The 16927-nt window shown below is 35.5% G+C and overlaps 1 protein-coding gene across 2 annotated transcripts in view; it reads left to right on the top strand.

Moving 5' to 3' along the window:
- The window catches only part of LOC122562111 (SEC14-like protein 1), a 48548-nt gene extending 31900 nt beyond the window's left edge, over positions 1 to 16648 (top strand). For both annotated transcript variants that reach the window (XM_043714639.2, XM_043714640.2), the window contains exons 5-16: positions 802 to 930; positions 2562 to 2805; positions 3157 to 3266; positions 5203 to 5392; positions 6684 to 6772; positions 11046 to 11116; positions 11641 to 11812; positions 11916 to 12050; positions 13173 to 13307; positions 13466 to 13717; positions 13920 to 14098; positions 15681 to 16648. In XM_043714639.2, the coding sequence (XP_043570574.1) occupies positions 802 to 930; positions 2562 to 2805; positions 3157 to 3266; positions 5203 to 5392; positions 6684 to 6772; positions 11046 to 11116; positions 11641 to 11812; positions 11916 to 12050; positions 13173 to 13307; positions 13466 to 13717; positions 13920 to 14098; positions 15681 to 15786 (1812 nt within the window). In that variant the 3' untranslated portion in view covers positions 15787 to 16648. The remainder of the gene's footprint in view (positions 1 to 801; positions 931 to 2561; positions 2806 to 3156; positions 3267 to 5202; positions 5393 to 6683; positions 6773 to 11045; positions 11117 to 11640; positions 11813 to 11915; positions 12051 to 13172; positions 13308 to 13465; positions 13718 to 13919; positions 14099 to 15680) is intronic.
- Positions 16649 to 16927: the final 279 nt, after the last annotated feature.

The following is a 16927-nucleotide window of genomic DNA, read 5'->3' as shown; positions in this document are numbered from 1 at the left end:
CCCACTTGAAGATTGGTCTCTAATCACCCCTACTCATTCCCTGGTAATTCTCTTCCCCTTGATATATTTATGGCATACGTTAGGATCCACCCTAATCATAGCTACCAATTTTTTTTCACATCTCCTCTTTGCTCTCCTAGTTGCTTTCTTAAGTCAGTCCACCCCCCGACCCCGCACTTTCTATGCACGTTGTTCTGTGATAACGTGTGTTTCGTTAATGCGAATTCACTATAACGCGATAGATAAATTGTGGACAATGTCTCTGTTTATTAATCTTTTGAAGCGTGTATTAGTGATTCTGGCCCTGTTATTTCAAATGGTGCTGCTATCGCGTGATTTTCTCTCAACATGGGATTGCATAAGAATGGAACTACCATATTATAGCAGAACTGACAGTACCTCACTAATTTTTCTTCTCATCCAGTCCTGAATATTCCTAGACATCTAGTGTTCTGTGGACTCTCTCCAGTTCCATTTAGATTTAGTCAGAAGTAGCTGTTTCCTGTTGAACCTGGCCTGATTCTACCTTTTTTTTAAAAATGTCTGCCATCCCCCAATCCAAAACCCTTTTCATAGGCCATCCTTTTCCTTTCCCACAGCAAACTTAAAATGTATGGGGTGGTGTTCCTCATCATTAAAATGCTCTCCTACTGCTACCTCGAACACCAGTCTGGCTTTATTCCCCAGAATTACATCAAATACTGCTCTGTCTCTTGCGGCCCTTCTATATGTTGAAATGAAAAGAACTGCTTAAAATCAGAGCTGCTCCTGACATGTCTTATTTTATGTGCTTATTGTCAGGTTCATCAAGAAAATGAAGATTGGACCTGCTTTGAGCAGTCAGCAAGTCTTGATATCAAGTCATTTTTTGGTTTCGAAAGCACTGTTGAAAAAATAGCAATGAAACAGTATGCCAGCAGTATCAAAAAGGTACATTAATAAAGAGACATTTTGGTTTTCAAACGAATTCTCCCTTGTCTTTCCAACTGCAGTTATGTTTGTATTGACGAGAAGTACGGTATCAGTATTCACAATGCGGGAGTTACCTGGTCAAGAAGAAAACACATGAATGCAAGAATGTTCATTGCATGTAAATTTATTTAGCTTTGTGGTAATTTTCAAAAAGGTTAAGTAAAATATCTGTGTCATTCTGCTAATGTGATGATTGGAAATGCTATTGATTTAATTTACAAAATAAACTTTTAGTGCATGGATCAAGTACAATGGCTGATGTATAATTGCTGTTGACCATCCTTATTCTAATTTGATTTTAATGTTGGTGTTCTATGTAAGAACCAAGTTTTAAACCTATGAGACTATTCTTTGCAGTCACTTTAAAATCTGCATTAGTAATCCCACTTCACAATTATCCTGCACATCTGTAGCTGCTTCTGCCACCAATTGCCATGAAAAGGTGAAAAGAGTAGCCTGCTGCTCATACTCGTGGCTCATAGCTCTTACTCAGTGATTTTCCACAATTGTATCGTCAAGTGACTGGCATGTTCCTATGAATAATTTTTCTTTACAGTCCTGAATTAATCAATAGGTTAGCTATCTTAAGGGACAATAAAACAAAATATAACTTTCACTATTAAGATAGCTATGGACATCCAAGATCATCTTTGACAAAACAGCTAAAAGACTTTTACTGTAACCAGTAGGTTGAATAAGAGGGAGCCAGTGACTGTCATCTGCAGATTTTCAAAAGAGATTAGCACATAAAATTAGCAGTCATGAGGTTAAGAGTAATGTATTAGCATTGATTGAGAACAGAAAATAAGAGGTGGAATAAATGGCACATTCTCTGGTTGGACTTAACAAGCAGGATTCAACAAGGATCAATACTTGAATTTCAATGTTTGCAATCTATAGTAATGATTTAAATAGAATTAATGTAATGTATCCAGGTTTGCTGATGATACACAGTTAAGTGGGAAGGTAAGCGATGGGAAGTGCAGAGAAAGTTTGTACTCAACTGCTTTCTGGGTTGAGGCACTTGACAAGGTAAGCAGAATCTAGAATAGAGGATCACAGTGTCAGAGTGAGGCATTGACTAGTTAGAATGGAGATGAGACAATCATTAACTCAAAGGATTGTGAATCATTGGAATACCCTTAACCACAAAATGTATTCACTCAGAGTATATTCAAGATAGATGCTTATAGATGTTGTTTTGCTGAAGAAATCAAAAGGTATAATGAAGAGGAAGTTTAGGCAGAAGGTCAACCAGGATCTGGATGTATGATTCACAGAGGGCAAAGTGAAGTTCTCCTTTTTCTTCGTGCTCTTAGGACCATTTTAAGATCTTAAAAATCTGTCTCTGATTTAATTATCCAGAAAGGCCTTCTCAAAGGACTCTAACTCTTAAATCAATGAAATAGTGGAGAAAAATATTGGCATCAATAAAAGGTGATGTGGATATCATATACTTTCTATTGTTGCAAATTGGCTAAGTTCTACTTGAACTGAATTAAATTCCACAACACACAAATGTTTAATTTTTGGAGTTTTGTATGTGATATTTTAATATTGAAAAACTATGAAGTATGTTTTTTTTTAAGGGAAAAGAAATAATTGAATACTACCTAAAACAGCTCGAGGAAGAAGGAATAACTTATGTACCGCGGTGGAACCCAGTAGTAAATACGAATGTGGAAAAGACTGTTTTTGTTCAGAAATTGACCTCCTCTCCAGCTGTGGCCATACCTGGCCGAGGTGATGCTGCTATAAAGGAAGAACATGTTAACAAAGACTCAATTTCTGGTTCCAATAATTCACCTGATTCTCTCTCAGGAACACCTGATGGTAAATAATTTTTTTAATGATAAAAATGCACCTTTTATTTATTGATATTTATAGAACTATTGCACAGTCTGAAACTATGATCTATGCTAATTTTATTGCATTTAGGTTCTTGGGGGAAAAGTTTTCTTTTTCCGTAAATATTTAAAGCTAAGTTGAAAAATATTTATTTTTGTGCCCTTGAAACAGATGTTCTTGTTAACCTAGATATAAAAAAGTTAGTGTGAAGTATTCAGAAAATAACATTTGTCTTTTCTTCAATCTAAAATAAACATTAGGTAGTTAACCGGGTAATGGGCTTCCAGGTGAATTAAAATAATAAACTGATGTATCATTTTGCACTTATGCTTTTAGATAAACTGGATGCTGATTATATCGAGCGTTATTTAGGTGACCTAACACCACTGCAGGAAAGCTGTCTCATTAGACTTCGAACGCGGCTTCAAGAAGCACATAAAGGCAAGGTAAGGGGATAATAGATGTAATAATCTACTGAAATAGCAAGGACACAAATTACTTCACCTTATTTTGTTGATTGCTTGATAGATAGTGGCCAGGGCACTGAAGATAACTCCTTCTCTCCTTCAAAGTAGTGCCACAAAATATTTTACTTCTATCTAAGAGGCCAAACTGAGCTTTGATTTAATGTTCCATTTGAAAAATAGCACCTCTGATAGTGTAGTGCACTCTTAGTACCTTACTGAAGTATGAGCCTTGATCTTTGTGCCCAAATCCTTGAGTAAGACTTGAAACTACTATCTTCTGACTCAGGTGAACTATCAACAGGTCATGACTGAACACCGTGAAGGGATTAAAAGTGCAGAAAGAATCTATGCGAATCATTCCAGGGTTGGGACTCTTCCTTGGCAAGGGAAAATTGAGATGGATTTGATCAAGATTTAAAATCACAAGTGAGTCATGACCATTTAATTAGGCAAAGCTTTCATTGGTGGAAGGATTGAGAAAAGACAATGCAGAGGTTCAAGGTAATTGAGGAAAGAAGCTGTGGCAACATGAGAAAAAAATCTTTTCATATATCAAGTAGTTAGAATCTGGCATGCATTGTCTATGTGTATGGTGGAAGCACATTCAATCTAGATATTCATGAGGGAGTTGGATTATTACTGGGAAAGGATGTGCAAGGCTATGGCAAAAGGCAGGGAAATGTAATTAGACATATTGCCTCTCCAGAGAACTAGTGCAGATGTGACCGGCTGAATATCATCCTTCTGAGGTGTAACCTTGCTATAATTCTGTTTGTTATCAGAGTGCTTTCATCTTTCAGTGTGCAATAGGTCAAATGTTTTAGTTGTTTTTGTGTTAGGATAAACATAACAATATTCTGTGCAGCTAATTCATGATAAAATCGAAACTCTGGCTTTATATATCAAAATGGCAGATTTTTGAAATTATACAGGAAATGTTATTTGATTACTAATTTTAAGATTTAAAGAGAGTAAATATGACTACAAGTTTTTTTGTTGATTATTGATAATGCACAAAGCTTGACAACTGATTTTTGTTTTCCCTAAATTGAGCTTATCAGAAAAACATGATTACTTCTGAAAAGTAATTAACAATAGAATCCTTGTGGAAATACTTGAAACAGAAAATATTGTAAAATCACAAGTGCTTTTTCTCCTTCTGAAAATTACAATAATTTTTTCATACACAAGCTTGTCCCTGTCAGGTAACTTTAATTTACATTCGTGGAGCTTTGATGTTTGAAGTGGACCTTCGATAAAAGCTCTTTGTGGAAAACAAGGGTTGAAATGCCAGAGTGCTCAATACCAGTGGATGCTTTTTATCATCTCATTAGCGCAATCTGTCACAATTATGACATTTCCCAGCTTCCACACAAAAAGCTTAAATGATTTTACCTAATTTTCATTCTGTAAACAATCTGAATAAGTCAAAGACTTAAAAGATAAGAGGAATGGAGTGGATGCCACAAAATAAAGAGGGCTCATTGCAGTAAGTTTTACAGAGTAGTCGTGTTGAATGTGAAGTAGCAGTGGCTCCCCTTGACTTCTCGCCTGCCAATGTGTTGCTGTACTTGCCCTGTATACGTGCCTTTTTAAAAAAAGTTTTGGTTTGAAGAAGGCAATTTGCCGATTCATTATTTGACTTGCACTGATAAAATATGACTTTTAAAATACTGATCTTGTTGCATTTGGAACCATTTTAAAATTTTATTAATTGTATTTTATGAAATTCAATATTTATAATGTAGTCAGCAGACTGCAATTTTAATGTAAGTGAGATTTGGATGAGAAGCTGTGGTACTTGGATAAAAGTCTGATCGAGAAAACATCCATAAAGGAGGTATTGATTACATTTAGACAATCAGAACATTGCTTTGTTCTTTCAATTGAGTAAATTTAATTATCATATAAACAGATCCCCAAAGATGAGCACATCCTACGGTTCTTAAGAGCACGTGATTTCAATATGGATAAAGCAAGGGAGCTTCTGTGCCAGTCTTTGACTTGGCGCAAACAACACAAAGTAGACTACCTCTTGGAAACATGGACACCACCTCAAGTGCTGCATGATTATTACACAGGAGGTTGGCATCACCATGACAAAGGTATGCCAGATATACCATATATTCAATATATTACTTTCACCAACAGTATGATAGCATTACATAAATTTTATTTCCTGACAGAACTAGAATTTATTAATCTAGAAACTTATTGATAGCATTATGTTTCATAATCAGATGTGAAGGTGACTGTATATGTAGTTTAAGGGTTACTTTTAAGTGGCTAGTTTCAGCCTTGAATCATGACTGAAACTTTCTAATGTTTAAAATACAATATAAAGTGAGGTTTGTGTGAGTACCTTGTTAATATTTAGTTATGGTATATCCACTGCATGCACAAGTTCACAACTTGCAAATTCTCTTTACACCAACAAGTAGGTAGCAACAAAATTCAGCGTCTATGGGCAAGCTAATATATCCACATTTTTTAACCTGTAGTTTTAATGGGCTCTGCACTCGCAAATTTCATCATTCACTGGGATTCTCAGAAACAGAATCCTCGAGTATGGGGAGGAATTACCCTATATTTTGCTGCAAAGTTAGTAATTTTAGTTTGTAGGAAATCAGAGCAATATGCTTGTGCAAAAAGGAATCACTTTCTGGGCTAAGTTTAGGCATTAAACTACTGCTTGTCTGCCTTAATTTTGACAGAAGAAACATGAAAGCTAAGGGAATAAAGTGTAGCTGATTATGTTGATATTTGGATTGCTTATGGATTTTTATTCATTGAGGTTATGGGAACTAAGCCAAGCTCACTGCTGGAAATGCATGTTTGTTATACACTCCATTTTAAATTGACAGCTTGGGGGTGCAAGTGGTGGGTGTGCAGCACTTCTTCCAGACAGTTTCAAGTGATTTTGAACACTCACTTCCAACATTGGCTGGAAAATTAGGAAAATGGTCTAACTTGAGCATTATGAAAAAATTGACATTGAGCCACCCAAGGTGATATTAGGGCAGATCGCCAAAGACAGAGTTTAAAGGAATGACTTAAAGAAGGAAAAACAATAGCGGGGCACTGAAATTTAGGGAGAAAATTCTCTGAAGGGCTTGGCAGCTGAAGGCATGGTCACCACGGAGTAAAATCGGGAATGCTCAAGAGAATAGAAATTAGTAGAGACCTTAGAGGTTTTGGTTTGGAGGAGATTAGAGATTGAGCGGTCAAGATCATGGAAGATCTTGAAAGCTTAATTTTAATTTGAGAATCTCAGTTGGATACTGTAAGGATTAGAATCCTTAAAGCTCTTCAGGAAGATTAATTTTCTAATTTGGTATTTTGCATGTTATAGTTGAGACTGGCAAAACAGTTTAATGATGTTTTGTTTTCTTACAGATGGAAGACCCTTGTATATCTTAAGACTTGGGCAGATGGATACCAAAGGGCTCGTCAGAGCACTTGGAGAGGAAGCACTGCTGCGGCACGTAAGTGTACTTCAATCATTTACTTTCTTGATTAAATTGACTTCATGTGTATTTCCAGTATTCTCTCTGCTGAAATTGTGAAACTCTACAGTCAATAAAAATGCTGTTTTTAGTTTCTAGTTAATTATTACTATATTAAAAGTGCTTTCTTTATATAGCATTTAGAATTATGTTATTTTCACATTTGGGGTTTTTGCTGTTGTGAAGAGGATTGAGAATGATCAAACTCTATCTGATAGAAGAGCAGAGAGGATGATGATTTTATTTCTTTACTGTGCGTCAGCGACAAAGTTGCCTGAGGTGCAAATTGTCTACAAATCCAAACTGGATTCAATCTTTACAAATTCTATTCTGGTATTTTTATTGTAGGAGCAGTAAATACACAATGTTAATTGGCGCAACATTTTTATGTTGGACAGTTCAGAAAACTTTACCTAGTTGACTGAATGATTATTAAGCCATTACAGAATGTTCATACATATATGATCACAGTGGGCTTCATCCTTTTCCCCAATTCTGCTAAATGCTAGGTAAACCAGAGCATTATCTGTATTGCCAATGAAATGACAAACTGTCAAATTCATTTGAAGTTTCACTCATTTAATTTAAAGATTGCAATAAACGTATCCTCGTGTGCAACGAAGGATGGAGTTTTTAAACTTTAAATGAAGCAATGATTTCAATACTTTTCTATTACACAATAGTGTGTTTATTACTTTATCCCAGTATTCAAGATTGGGCTTCATTTGTGCCATTTGTTTAGCTTCAGATAACATGACTGAATTTTTGAAAGATAAGTGCTCACCACAGATTTTTAACTGCAATCATTCTATGATATTATTTCAACAAAATAAAATTGAAAATAATTGATAACATATAATGCACAACTATTATTTGTCAACTCTGTGGCATTTCATCATGCAGTTTATATTTTCTGAGATTATACATACTTGAAAACATTTTTGTACCAGGCTAAAATCTCTCAAAATTTCTTGTAATCACAAAGAGCATGTTATATAAGCCTTTGAAGTAATCTTGTTAGGGTTATAGACTGGTTACCTTATCAAATGTAATCAGTTTAAAAGAGAGCCACATTTTGGATTATTTCCAAGTGTGTAGATCTGAGTCATTAGAATTTCTCTTGTCAATTATGGATGAATAGTGAGCAGCTTTTAATGATATGATTATGGAATTCATGATGCCAAAGTGCTGTACAGGAAATTGTCCACTTGACATTGATCATTACTCTCTGGCAGTCTCAGTACGTTGTTGCAACCTTCAGTTTTACCCTGATTTCTTTATCTTTATGAATACCCCTACGCTATTTCATTGAAGCAATTATTTTACTTTTAACTACTTTATGTGGTTGTCCGGTCCACAACTGTCATTTTGAAGAATCTTAAAGATGGCATTTTGTGTGCACAAAGGAGCATTTATTTCTGTTTGAAGAAATGGACTTAAAATAATCTACTTGGTGTAAAATTGGCATGAATCCAAATTTATGTAGGGCAGAGGAGTTATACTAGAAAATCAGCATCAGTGCTAAGGAATCCATTAGGGCTCATCAGGGAGAGCCAGTAATAATTTGTAAAGGCTAAATAACATCTAATAAACATTATTGAATTTTTTTAAATATTCGGTATGCACTCAAATTGTCAGGGATATTGGTGCCTCTCAGAGATTTGTATTTGTGCCCCTGTTCACAATGTACACATGACTAGATGAAGGAATAGAGAATACAATAGCTATTTTTGCTGAAAATATCAAGCTATGTAGCATAATAAATTGTGTAGTTTGGAGTAGAAATTTGCCATGGGGCATTGATAAATTGAGGGACAAACTGGCCTTCATTGTGGGGACTTCATTGTGGGGAAATGGTAATGTAATGCACTGTGGATCATAACAAGATTGATTAAACTATTTACTATATAATAAGTGGCACTGTATGGGAGTGGTGATGTTCTGGAGCCCAAATGAAGAAATCTGTATGATCCTTTTCATTAAACAACCAAAGGAGTGTAATAGAACAAAATTTAACACTGGACTACATAAGTATTAGGTCAGATGATCAAAAGACATCGGTTTTAAAGGGTGTGTTAAACGAGGGGAAAATGGTGTGGACAACTTGGGGAATTATTGAATTTAGGTCTGGACAGTTGAAAGCACAGAACTAGTACTAATCCAATTTAGGAATGCTTGAAGCCAGAATTGGAGAATTTAACCTAGAGATTAGACCACATCGTAGAGTTAAAGGAGGTGATAAAGGTAGGGAGGATTTTGAAAATGAATGTGGAAATTATTATGTCAAGATTTTGGTTGACGTGAAGCCACTGAAGACCAGAAAAGCACAGGGAGAAAGATTTGATGCAAATGACAGTATAAGAGGTCGAGTTTTGAAAGATCTCGGGTTTGCATATCATAGGATGAGGCCAGGAGTGCATTGGAATAACCAAATCTAGAGATCACAAAGAAATGGATGACCATTTCAGCAACATATCAGCTGAGGCAGGGTAGAGTCACATGATATTATGGAGGTGCTGGTAGAGGTTCTTGATGAGTGTCTGAATGATTTGTACGTGTGACAAATATGACACAAGTATTGCAAGCAGTTTGGTTAGCCTCCAGTGTTGTCAGGGAAAAAACTGGAGTTGATGGCAAAGAAAATATGGTTTGCGATGAGGATGAAGGAGCAATATACATTTGGGAAGCAAAATCGTGCTCAGGAATTTTGTGAATAAAGGGAAATGATGTGGTACCTTCCGAGGACTGAGGGTTCAGTGTCAATTTTTTTTTTGTTTTGAGGAGAGGGCTAACAAAAGTTATTTGGAAGAAATTGTTACAATGCCCTATGGGAAGAGAGCTTTTAATAATATCAGTTAACATGGGAGCCAGGAAGGAAAATGGAATGGCCACTAACTTATTAAGTTCCAGAGAGTAAGAGATGGATGTTATGAAGACAGAATTAAAGGACATAGGTTTGAATTAGCAGCCAAAGCATGTGTGGACAGAAAAGCAGGATAATTAAATCTACATAGTTGGCCAGAGTGTACATTCAATCAAGGTACTAAAACTTCGAGTTCCATGCAGGATAGAGAGGAACAAATATACTGGTGGATGGGGAAATAGTTAAAGTCAAAGTTATATGAAGTTGTACAAAACTGACAACAAATTGAAAACCAGGTACTCTGAGAGCAATGATGAGTGTATTTTCAAAAGTATTGAGTATTTTCTGCATCTATTAAATTTCTATTGCTGGAGCCAGGGTGACTATAGTTGACTGTGGATGAGACCCTTTGGAGTCAAAGCAGATAACTCTTGACAGTTCAACTGACAAAATAGTAGATCAAAGCCAGTCTTTACATCACAGGTTATGTTTCAAAAAAGGAGTAGCCAGAGATTGACAAATTTCTTTAACAACGGTCCCTAGTAGCTGGTCGAAATGAGCAGGGTGCAAATAGCTGTTTTGCAATTACTCTGAACCACGGGATTGATCCATCGATGTCCTTGCCGTGTCAATATTGGTATTGTCTATTTCAGTTAGTGCATTGGGTAGAGGTAGTTAATAGTCAGTAGTGTTTAAACCCAAAGGACAAATTCATCCAAGTAGATCCAAATCAGCTTCTGCCAAAAGGGTGGAGGTAACCTTACAGCTGTACAGAGATCTGTTTAGACTCCATTTGGAAGCTGCATTAATTCCAAGGCACCTGCAGGTGAATGTATTAACCTTAGAAGGATGGACTGTGCAGATTCAACAGAGTGACATGAGCAGTAAAAAGTATGAAAGTATGAGAACAGATTGCAAAATGTTTTATTTGCTGAATATACAAGTTTCAGGTCTGCATCTAGTTGAGGTATGTTAAGGTGGTCATAACAACAGTTAACAGAATGTTCTCTGGTGGGGAAGCCTAGAACAAGGGAACATAACCTTATAATTAAAACTACACTTTTCAGAAGTGATTTCAGAAAACATTTTCTCACACACAAGAAGTGGAAATCTGGAGGTCCTTTCTCCAAAAGACTGGTAAGGCTAGGTCAATTGAAAAATGCAAAACTCACTAAGTTTTTATTTGGCAAGGGTGTTAAGAATTACAAGACCCAGGCAGAAAGGAGAAGTTGATGCTCAATGTGTTGAATGGCTACAAAAGGATTTTTTTTAAATGAAGCTTTGTGAGGTTATTTATAATTAAAACATTAATTTAGAAAATAAGGTATTTTTTTCTTTTAAAATGGGGTTACACAAATTTATTTTGTTGAAATTTTTGTTCTGAATCAGGTTCTGTCTATTAATGAAGAAGGATTACGACGATGTGAGGAAAATACCAATGTGTTTGGAAGACCAATCAGGTAATCACGAGTTTAATCTTGGTCCCATTATCAATTAGTCGAGGAGGAAACAGTGTGGTGGTATTATCACTAGACTATTAATCCAGAGACCCAGGCAACATTCTGGGCACTTTGGTTCAAATCCCGCCATGACAGATGTTGGAATTTGAATTCAATAAAAATATGGAATTAACAGTCTAATAGTGATCATGAAACCATTTTTGATTGGAAAAACCCATCTGATTCATTAATGTCCTTTAGGGAAGGAAACTACAATCCTTAGCTGGTCTGGACTGTAGGTGACTCCAGACCCACAGAAATGTGGTTGACCTTAATTGACCTGTATGCAATTAAGGATGGGCAATAAATGCTGATCTAGCCAGTGACACTCTCATCCTGTGAATGAATAAAAAAAAGTATAGAGCAATTAAGGACATGGCTGGAAGAAACGATGTCATATTTATGTATTGCATTATTATATATGTTATCTTTAAGTTCAGTGTCTCACATTGTTCTGCTCTTAATTATTTGGTTTTCTTAAATAGCTCTTGGACATGTTTGGTGGATTTAGAAGGCTTGAACATGAGACATCTGTGGCGACCTGGTGTAAAGGCACTGTTGAGAATAATTGAAATTGTTGAAGCTAACTATCCAGAAACATTGGGTCGACTATTGATCCTTAGAGCACCTAGAGTGTTTCCAGTTCTTTGGACATTGGTAAGTTGTGTTGCAGCGTCTGAGAAATAAATCATGAATTGTTTCATGTTTAAATCACCATGCATTTTAAATTGCAATACAGTGCCCTTTTTTTTAATTCCAGGTTAGTCCTTTCATTGATGACAATACAAGAAAGAAATTCCTCATCTATGCAGGAAATGACTACCAGGGGCCTGGCGGTCTGGTTGATTATATAGATAAAGAAGTGATCCCTGATTTCCTTGGAGGAGAATGCATGGTAAGAATTCACAACACAATCAGCTTTGTTTCTGAGGATACTGAGTCATAATTTATCAAAACTAAGTCACTTCACCTGATGAAGGAGCAGCATTTTGAAAGTTTGTGATTTTGAATAAAGCTGTTAGACTCTGATCTGGTGTCATGTGACTTCTAACTTTGCCCATCCAACCCAACACATATTAAGGGTCTGAAATGAGAATCTTACAAGTGGAAGTAGATGTCTCACTGAGTTTTACATATAAACAGTTGTGTTTTTGAGCTACCAATACCAAAAAGTTGAATGTGAAAAGAATTGTAGAATTCTGTGACGAAAATCATGTCTGCTCCACAGATACTGTCTGACTTGATGTGTTTTTTCCAGCTTTTTCTGTTCTTAGTTTGCAGTCCTTATTACTTTACTGATAGGAAAATTGAGTGGATTGTTGACAAAACTGAATGAAATTATTTCAAATAAGTCATTTTGATTTAGTGTGATATCTTTTCAAACTGATAAGACCTCTGCAAGGTTGTTTGACTTTGTTGGAGTTTTTTGATTCAAAATAATGGAAAGTTGTTTGGAGTGGTGTTTCCTGGAAGGCAGGTCCGCAGGGACATATTAATTTTCATTCTTGCACATTTTCTTACAGGTAACAGGATTATGGGGTGAATGGCAAAACAAAGTGTTCCATTTAAAATAAGCAAATGTGCAGCAAAGTTTATAATTAGTATTGAGTTGAAATACTGCTGTACTCTATAACATGACAATCAAATGACAGCAATAGTTTTAATTTTGAATGTTATCAATATCAGAAGCCTGACCTATTTATCTATTCTCTTGAATTTCCAATGTCATGTAATCCCCATGTTACTGTCCTGCAAAGAAGGGGGATGTAGCTATTTAAATACTTTCCCAACAGCTCAATTAAGATTGAGAACTTAACATGTTGGAAATTAAGACCATTTAGGCAAAGTGCATTTTTTGCTGTAGTATTTTAAATGGACGGAATTTGTTAAGGAGTTACTTAGAAGCATTCTGACCAAAGGGTCCTAGTTATCCAATTTTTAGGTTACAGGAATATCTCTTTGCGTACTGTGTATGAATTTTAAAAAATTATTTAATGATTTATTTTACCTTTTTTAGTGTGAAGTTCCAGAGGGTGGTCTAATCCCCAAATCGATGTATAGAACAGCAGAAGAACTTGACAATGATGATATCAGACTATTGACTGAAACTATTTATCAGTCAGCAAGTGTTTTCAAAGGATCACCACATGAGGTAATATTTGTGCTGACCTTTTAGCTGTTCACATTTCTAATCCTTAATATATTGTTTGTATTGTTGCTATTTTAATTTTAAACCCCATACCCTGATGGTTAAGATGAAATAGGGCACTTTGTATTAATTACATTATATTTTGTTTTATTTGCATCCAGCTATTAATTGAAATGGTGGAAGCATCTTCTGTGATAACCTGGGATTTTGATGTGGTGAAAGGCGATATTGCGTTTAACATCTACCATTCAAAACGAGCACCCCAGCTTCCCAAAAAGGATACCCTTGGAGCACATGGGTTAACAGGCCCTGGAGGAAATAACGTGCAGCTTATAGATAAGTCATGGCAACTGGGCAAGGACTATAGTATGGTGGAGCCCCCACTCATCTGTAAAGAAGGAGAAAGTGTGCAGGTCAGTTTAATAATTCCAGAGAGCAACATTGAGAGGCCAGTGTAATCTGGTCTAATTGTTAATTGTGGTATCCAGTGTGAAGCATTCCAAAAATTTATCTTTGCTGTAATGTTTAGTGTAAGTGGCTTTTGCATATTTTAAAACATATTAAAAAATATTTTATTATAAGGTTATAACCAATTCTCCTGTTTTTATCTTACAGGGTTCGCATGTAACAAGATGGCCTGGTTTTTATATCCTACAATGGAAATTTCACAATATGCCTTCCTGTGCTACAACTAACCTGCCTCGTGTAGATGATGTGCTGGCAACATTGCAGGTCTCTTCCCACAAGTGTAAAGTTATGTATTACACTGAGGTCATAGGATCGGATGATTTCAGGTACAGCATTTTAAAAAAAACTATTGAGAATTCAGTACTATGTCTAAATATGCTCAGATGTTTATTAGGTACAATTAGTCTTTACTGAATGTGGATGAACCTGTTCATTCTTCAGTTTTCCATGGAGATTCTACCTTGATTTTGGATCAGGTTGTGAATTATTCCAGTATTTCATAAAACTGAGAAGAGTTGTACAGTTGAACTGCAGACAATCTTCCTGAAATTCCTTACTTTTGCGCAGATCATGGAACCCTCTACCCACAATGCCACTAGAACCACTATCACCATCTACTTTGCCTCAGTAAGATGCAAAATTTTACTGAAGGAAACCCATGTTTTGTCATTTTTATGTATTTTGGTGGTGATAATTTATTTTTGGTTATAATATACTTAATGTTTAAAACTGGTGTAACCTGGTTACTTGACAAAGTTATAATGTTTCATGGTCACACGTTGGCTTGATTGTTTTTGGTTTGTACCAGCATAGGAAAGGAAGAAGTTCAGATTCCAATTTGCAAATTACATACTGGGAAATAGCTGAGTTGCACTTTACCACAGTGCTAGTGTTAAGTCAAGGCTTTTCAGGTCTTCTGTTGTCATGAGTTCTTTTATGTTGCCCAGTTTTTTTTTAAATAAAAAGTGCTGATAAAAGTGTATTGCATTAAACAAACAAGTCTGTTTTAACATAATTCTCATCTGCCATGTGGGGAAAACATTTATCCTGCCCACATGTATTTCTGATGTCCCCTCCCAGTGAGTGAGAGTCACCCTTATGACTCTGTTTTTGTATTAGATTGGAAGAGCAGTTATCCAATCTCAGGGATATTTACTAAAACATGGATAAAGTTTGTTGAACTGCTTTGATCAATTTTGAAATATCCATAATTTGGACCAAACTTTACTTTTTCAAGGATTTAGATGTGTAATTCCATAAAACCATTTTGAATTTGATACTTCAGGGACAAATTGAGGCACTAAAGAGTTTCACCTACTTTTAATGTACATATATATGTATGAGCTTTATATTAGAGAAAAAATTGATATGTGATGTAAAAATAATAAAATAATTACACCATCTGACTAGGTATCATTTGAAAGCTGCTTGATACTTAATCAGCTTTTAAATATTGATGGACTAGTGATTGGGGGTTTCTAACCCCCTTAAAAGATTAGGTCTGATTCAGAAGTTCAAATTTGCAATGGATGCAAGAATCAAAGCTATTCTTGGAGAAAAACCTGCCTAAGTGAGTTAGAAATTATAAATTGAACATTGTCAACAGAAGAATAAAGTAGAGAGGCTTTTTTTAAAAAAAATAAGGTGCTCCATGAGAGACCATAATTTGAGTGTGGGGAAAGGACAGGATGTACAATTAAGTGAATAATGCTAACAGGAGCCTGTATAACTGCAGTGGGAAGTTGATACTGCTTTGGATTGTAAACTTTCATGTTACAATATTGTTTTGGATACTGAAGAAAATATTTGCAATAAGCAAAATCCAAATGAATATGCAAGTTACTTTATGTAAATGAATGTTTGTATTGCATTGAAACCTGAAAAAAAACTTTGTTAATTTTATTTCAGGGGATCCATGACTAGTCTTGAATCTAGTCACAGTGGGTTTTCACAACTCAGTGCTGCTACAACATCATCCAGCCAATCACACTCCAGTTCGATGATCTCCAGGTAGTGATTCAGAATGCCTGCAATTAAAAAAAAGTGCAAAACAGGACTCTTTTTTTTGGTGGAAGCTGATTGGAATGATGGTGCAGCAACAAAAATGCGTATTTGACTTTGATAATGCAAACAGTACAATCAGTTCAATTTCTTTGTATCCTTCAATTTCTCCTTACATTATATATATGAGTGCATCCATTGTTTGCAATCAAGACTTTTAAAATGTACTAATTCATGTTTTAGTCAGATGTCATAAAGGTGTTAATGTTTACAGAACTGCATTTTCTAACAGACTGTAATATGTTTTAAAGATAGAACTGAACTTTAATTCCTACCTGTTCTGGAAATGTCACCATCTTTCCTGAATTCTTAAGATTGTTGTTACAATGCATTGGAAAAAAGCACAAGGTCAAAGAAACAAGTATCTTTATTCTCAGTTTGACACTTAAATGAAAAGGAAGTTGTGTAATTGAAAAAAATAGTTAGTACAAGCACATGCTAGGCATAGAAATGTGTCTTTTGCACTTGAACTGGATAAACTGCTCAGAAACATGAGGTGACATTTGAAACCATTGTTGTAACCTACTTGAATGTAGTTATAGCCAAACGTTTCATCTTTGTTAAAAAGTTGCTGTTTAACTGTATTACACATCTTTCTACCATTCAATTATCTGTATTAATGTCCTGAAGCCAATAATGTTCCCATGACATGAAATCATTGTGTTAATATTCCTGTTGTGTCTACCAGTACTTTATACATTGCATATCAATCTTTGTTTATGGAGCAATACGTGTTACCACTGGGTTGGTAATAAATCATTCAAATATCTTTTGAGCAGCCTCTTTTTAAGTAATAAACTAAACTGAAATACTAATGTCTGTCTTATTTTGCATTCCAATTATATTTGTGTTTGAGTTGGATTCTTGTGTAACCACAGATTTTCATCAACCATTTCTGTACTGTTTCTATCAATTAACCATTAATCTGTGCATATTTTAGAAGCCAGGTGGACACACTGGTGATAGACAACACAGTTTTCTGCAGGAGGGGCCGTGCCTCACTAACTTGTTCGAATTTTTTGAGGAGGTGACAAAGATGATTGAGGGCAAAGCAGTTGATGTTTACATGAACTTCCATAAAGCAATTAACAAGG

This window comes from Chiloscyllium plagiosum, unplaced genomic scaffold, assembly GCF_037043375.1.
Source record: "Chiloscyllium plagiosum isolate Xiang-an unplaced genomic scaffold, Cpla_swu_hap1 HiC_scaffold_25, whole genome shotgun sequence".
NCBI lineage: Eukaryota > Metazoa > Chordata > Chondrichthyes > Orectolobiformes > Hemiscylliidae > Chiloscyllium > Chiloscyllium plagiosum.
The sequence above is the reverse complement of the archived record's forward strand: the minus strand, read 5'-3'. Positions and strand labels throughout refer to the sequence as shown.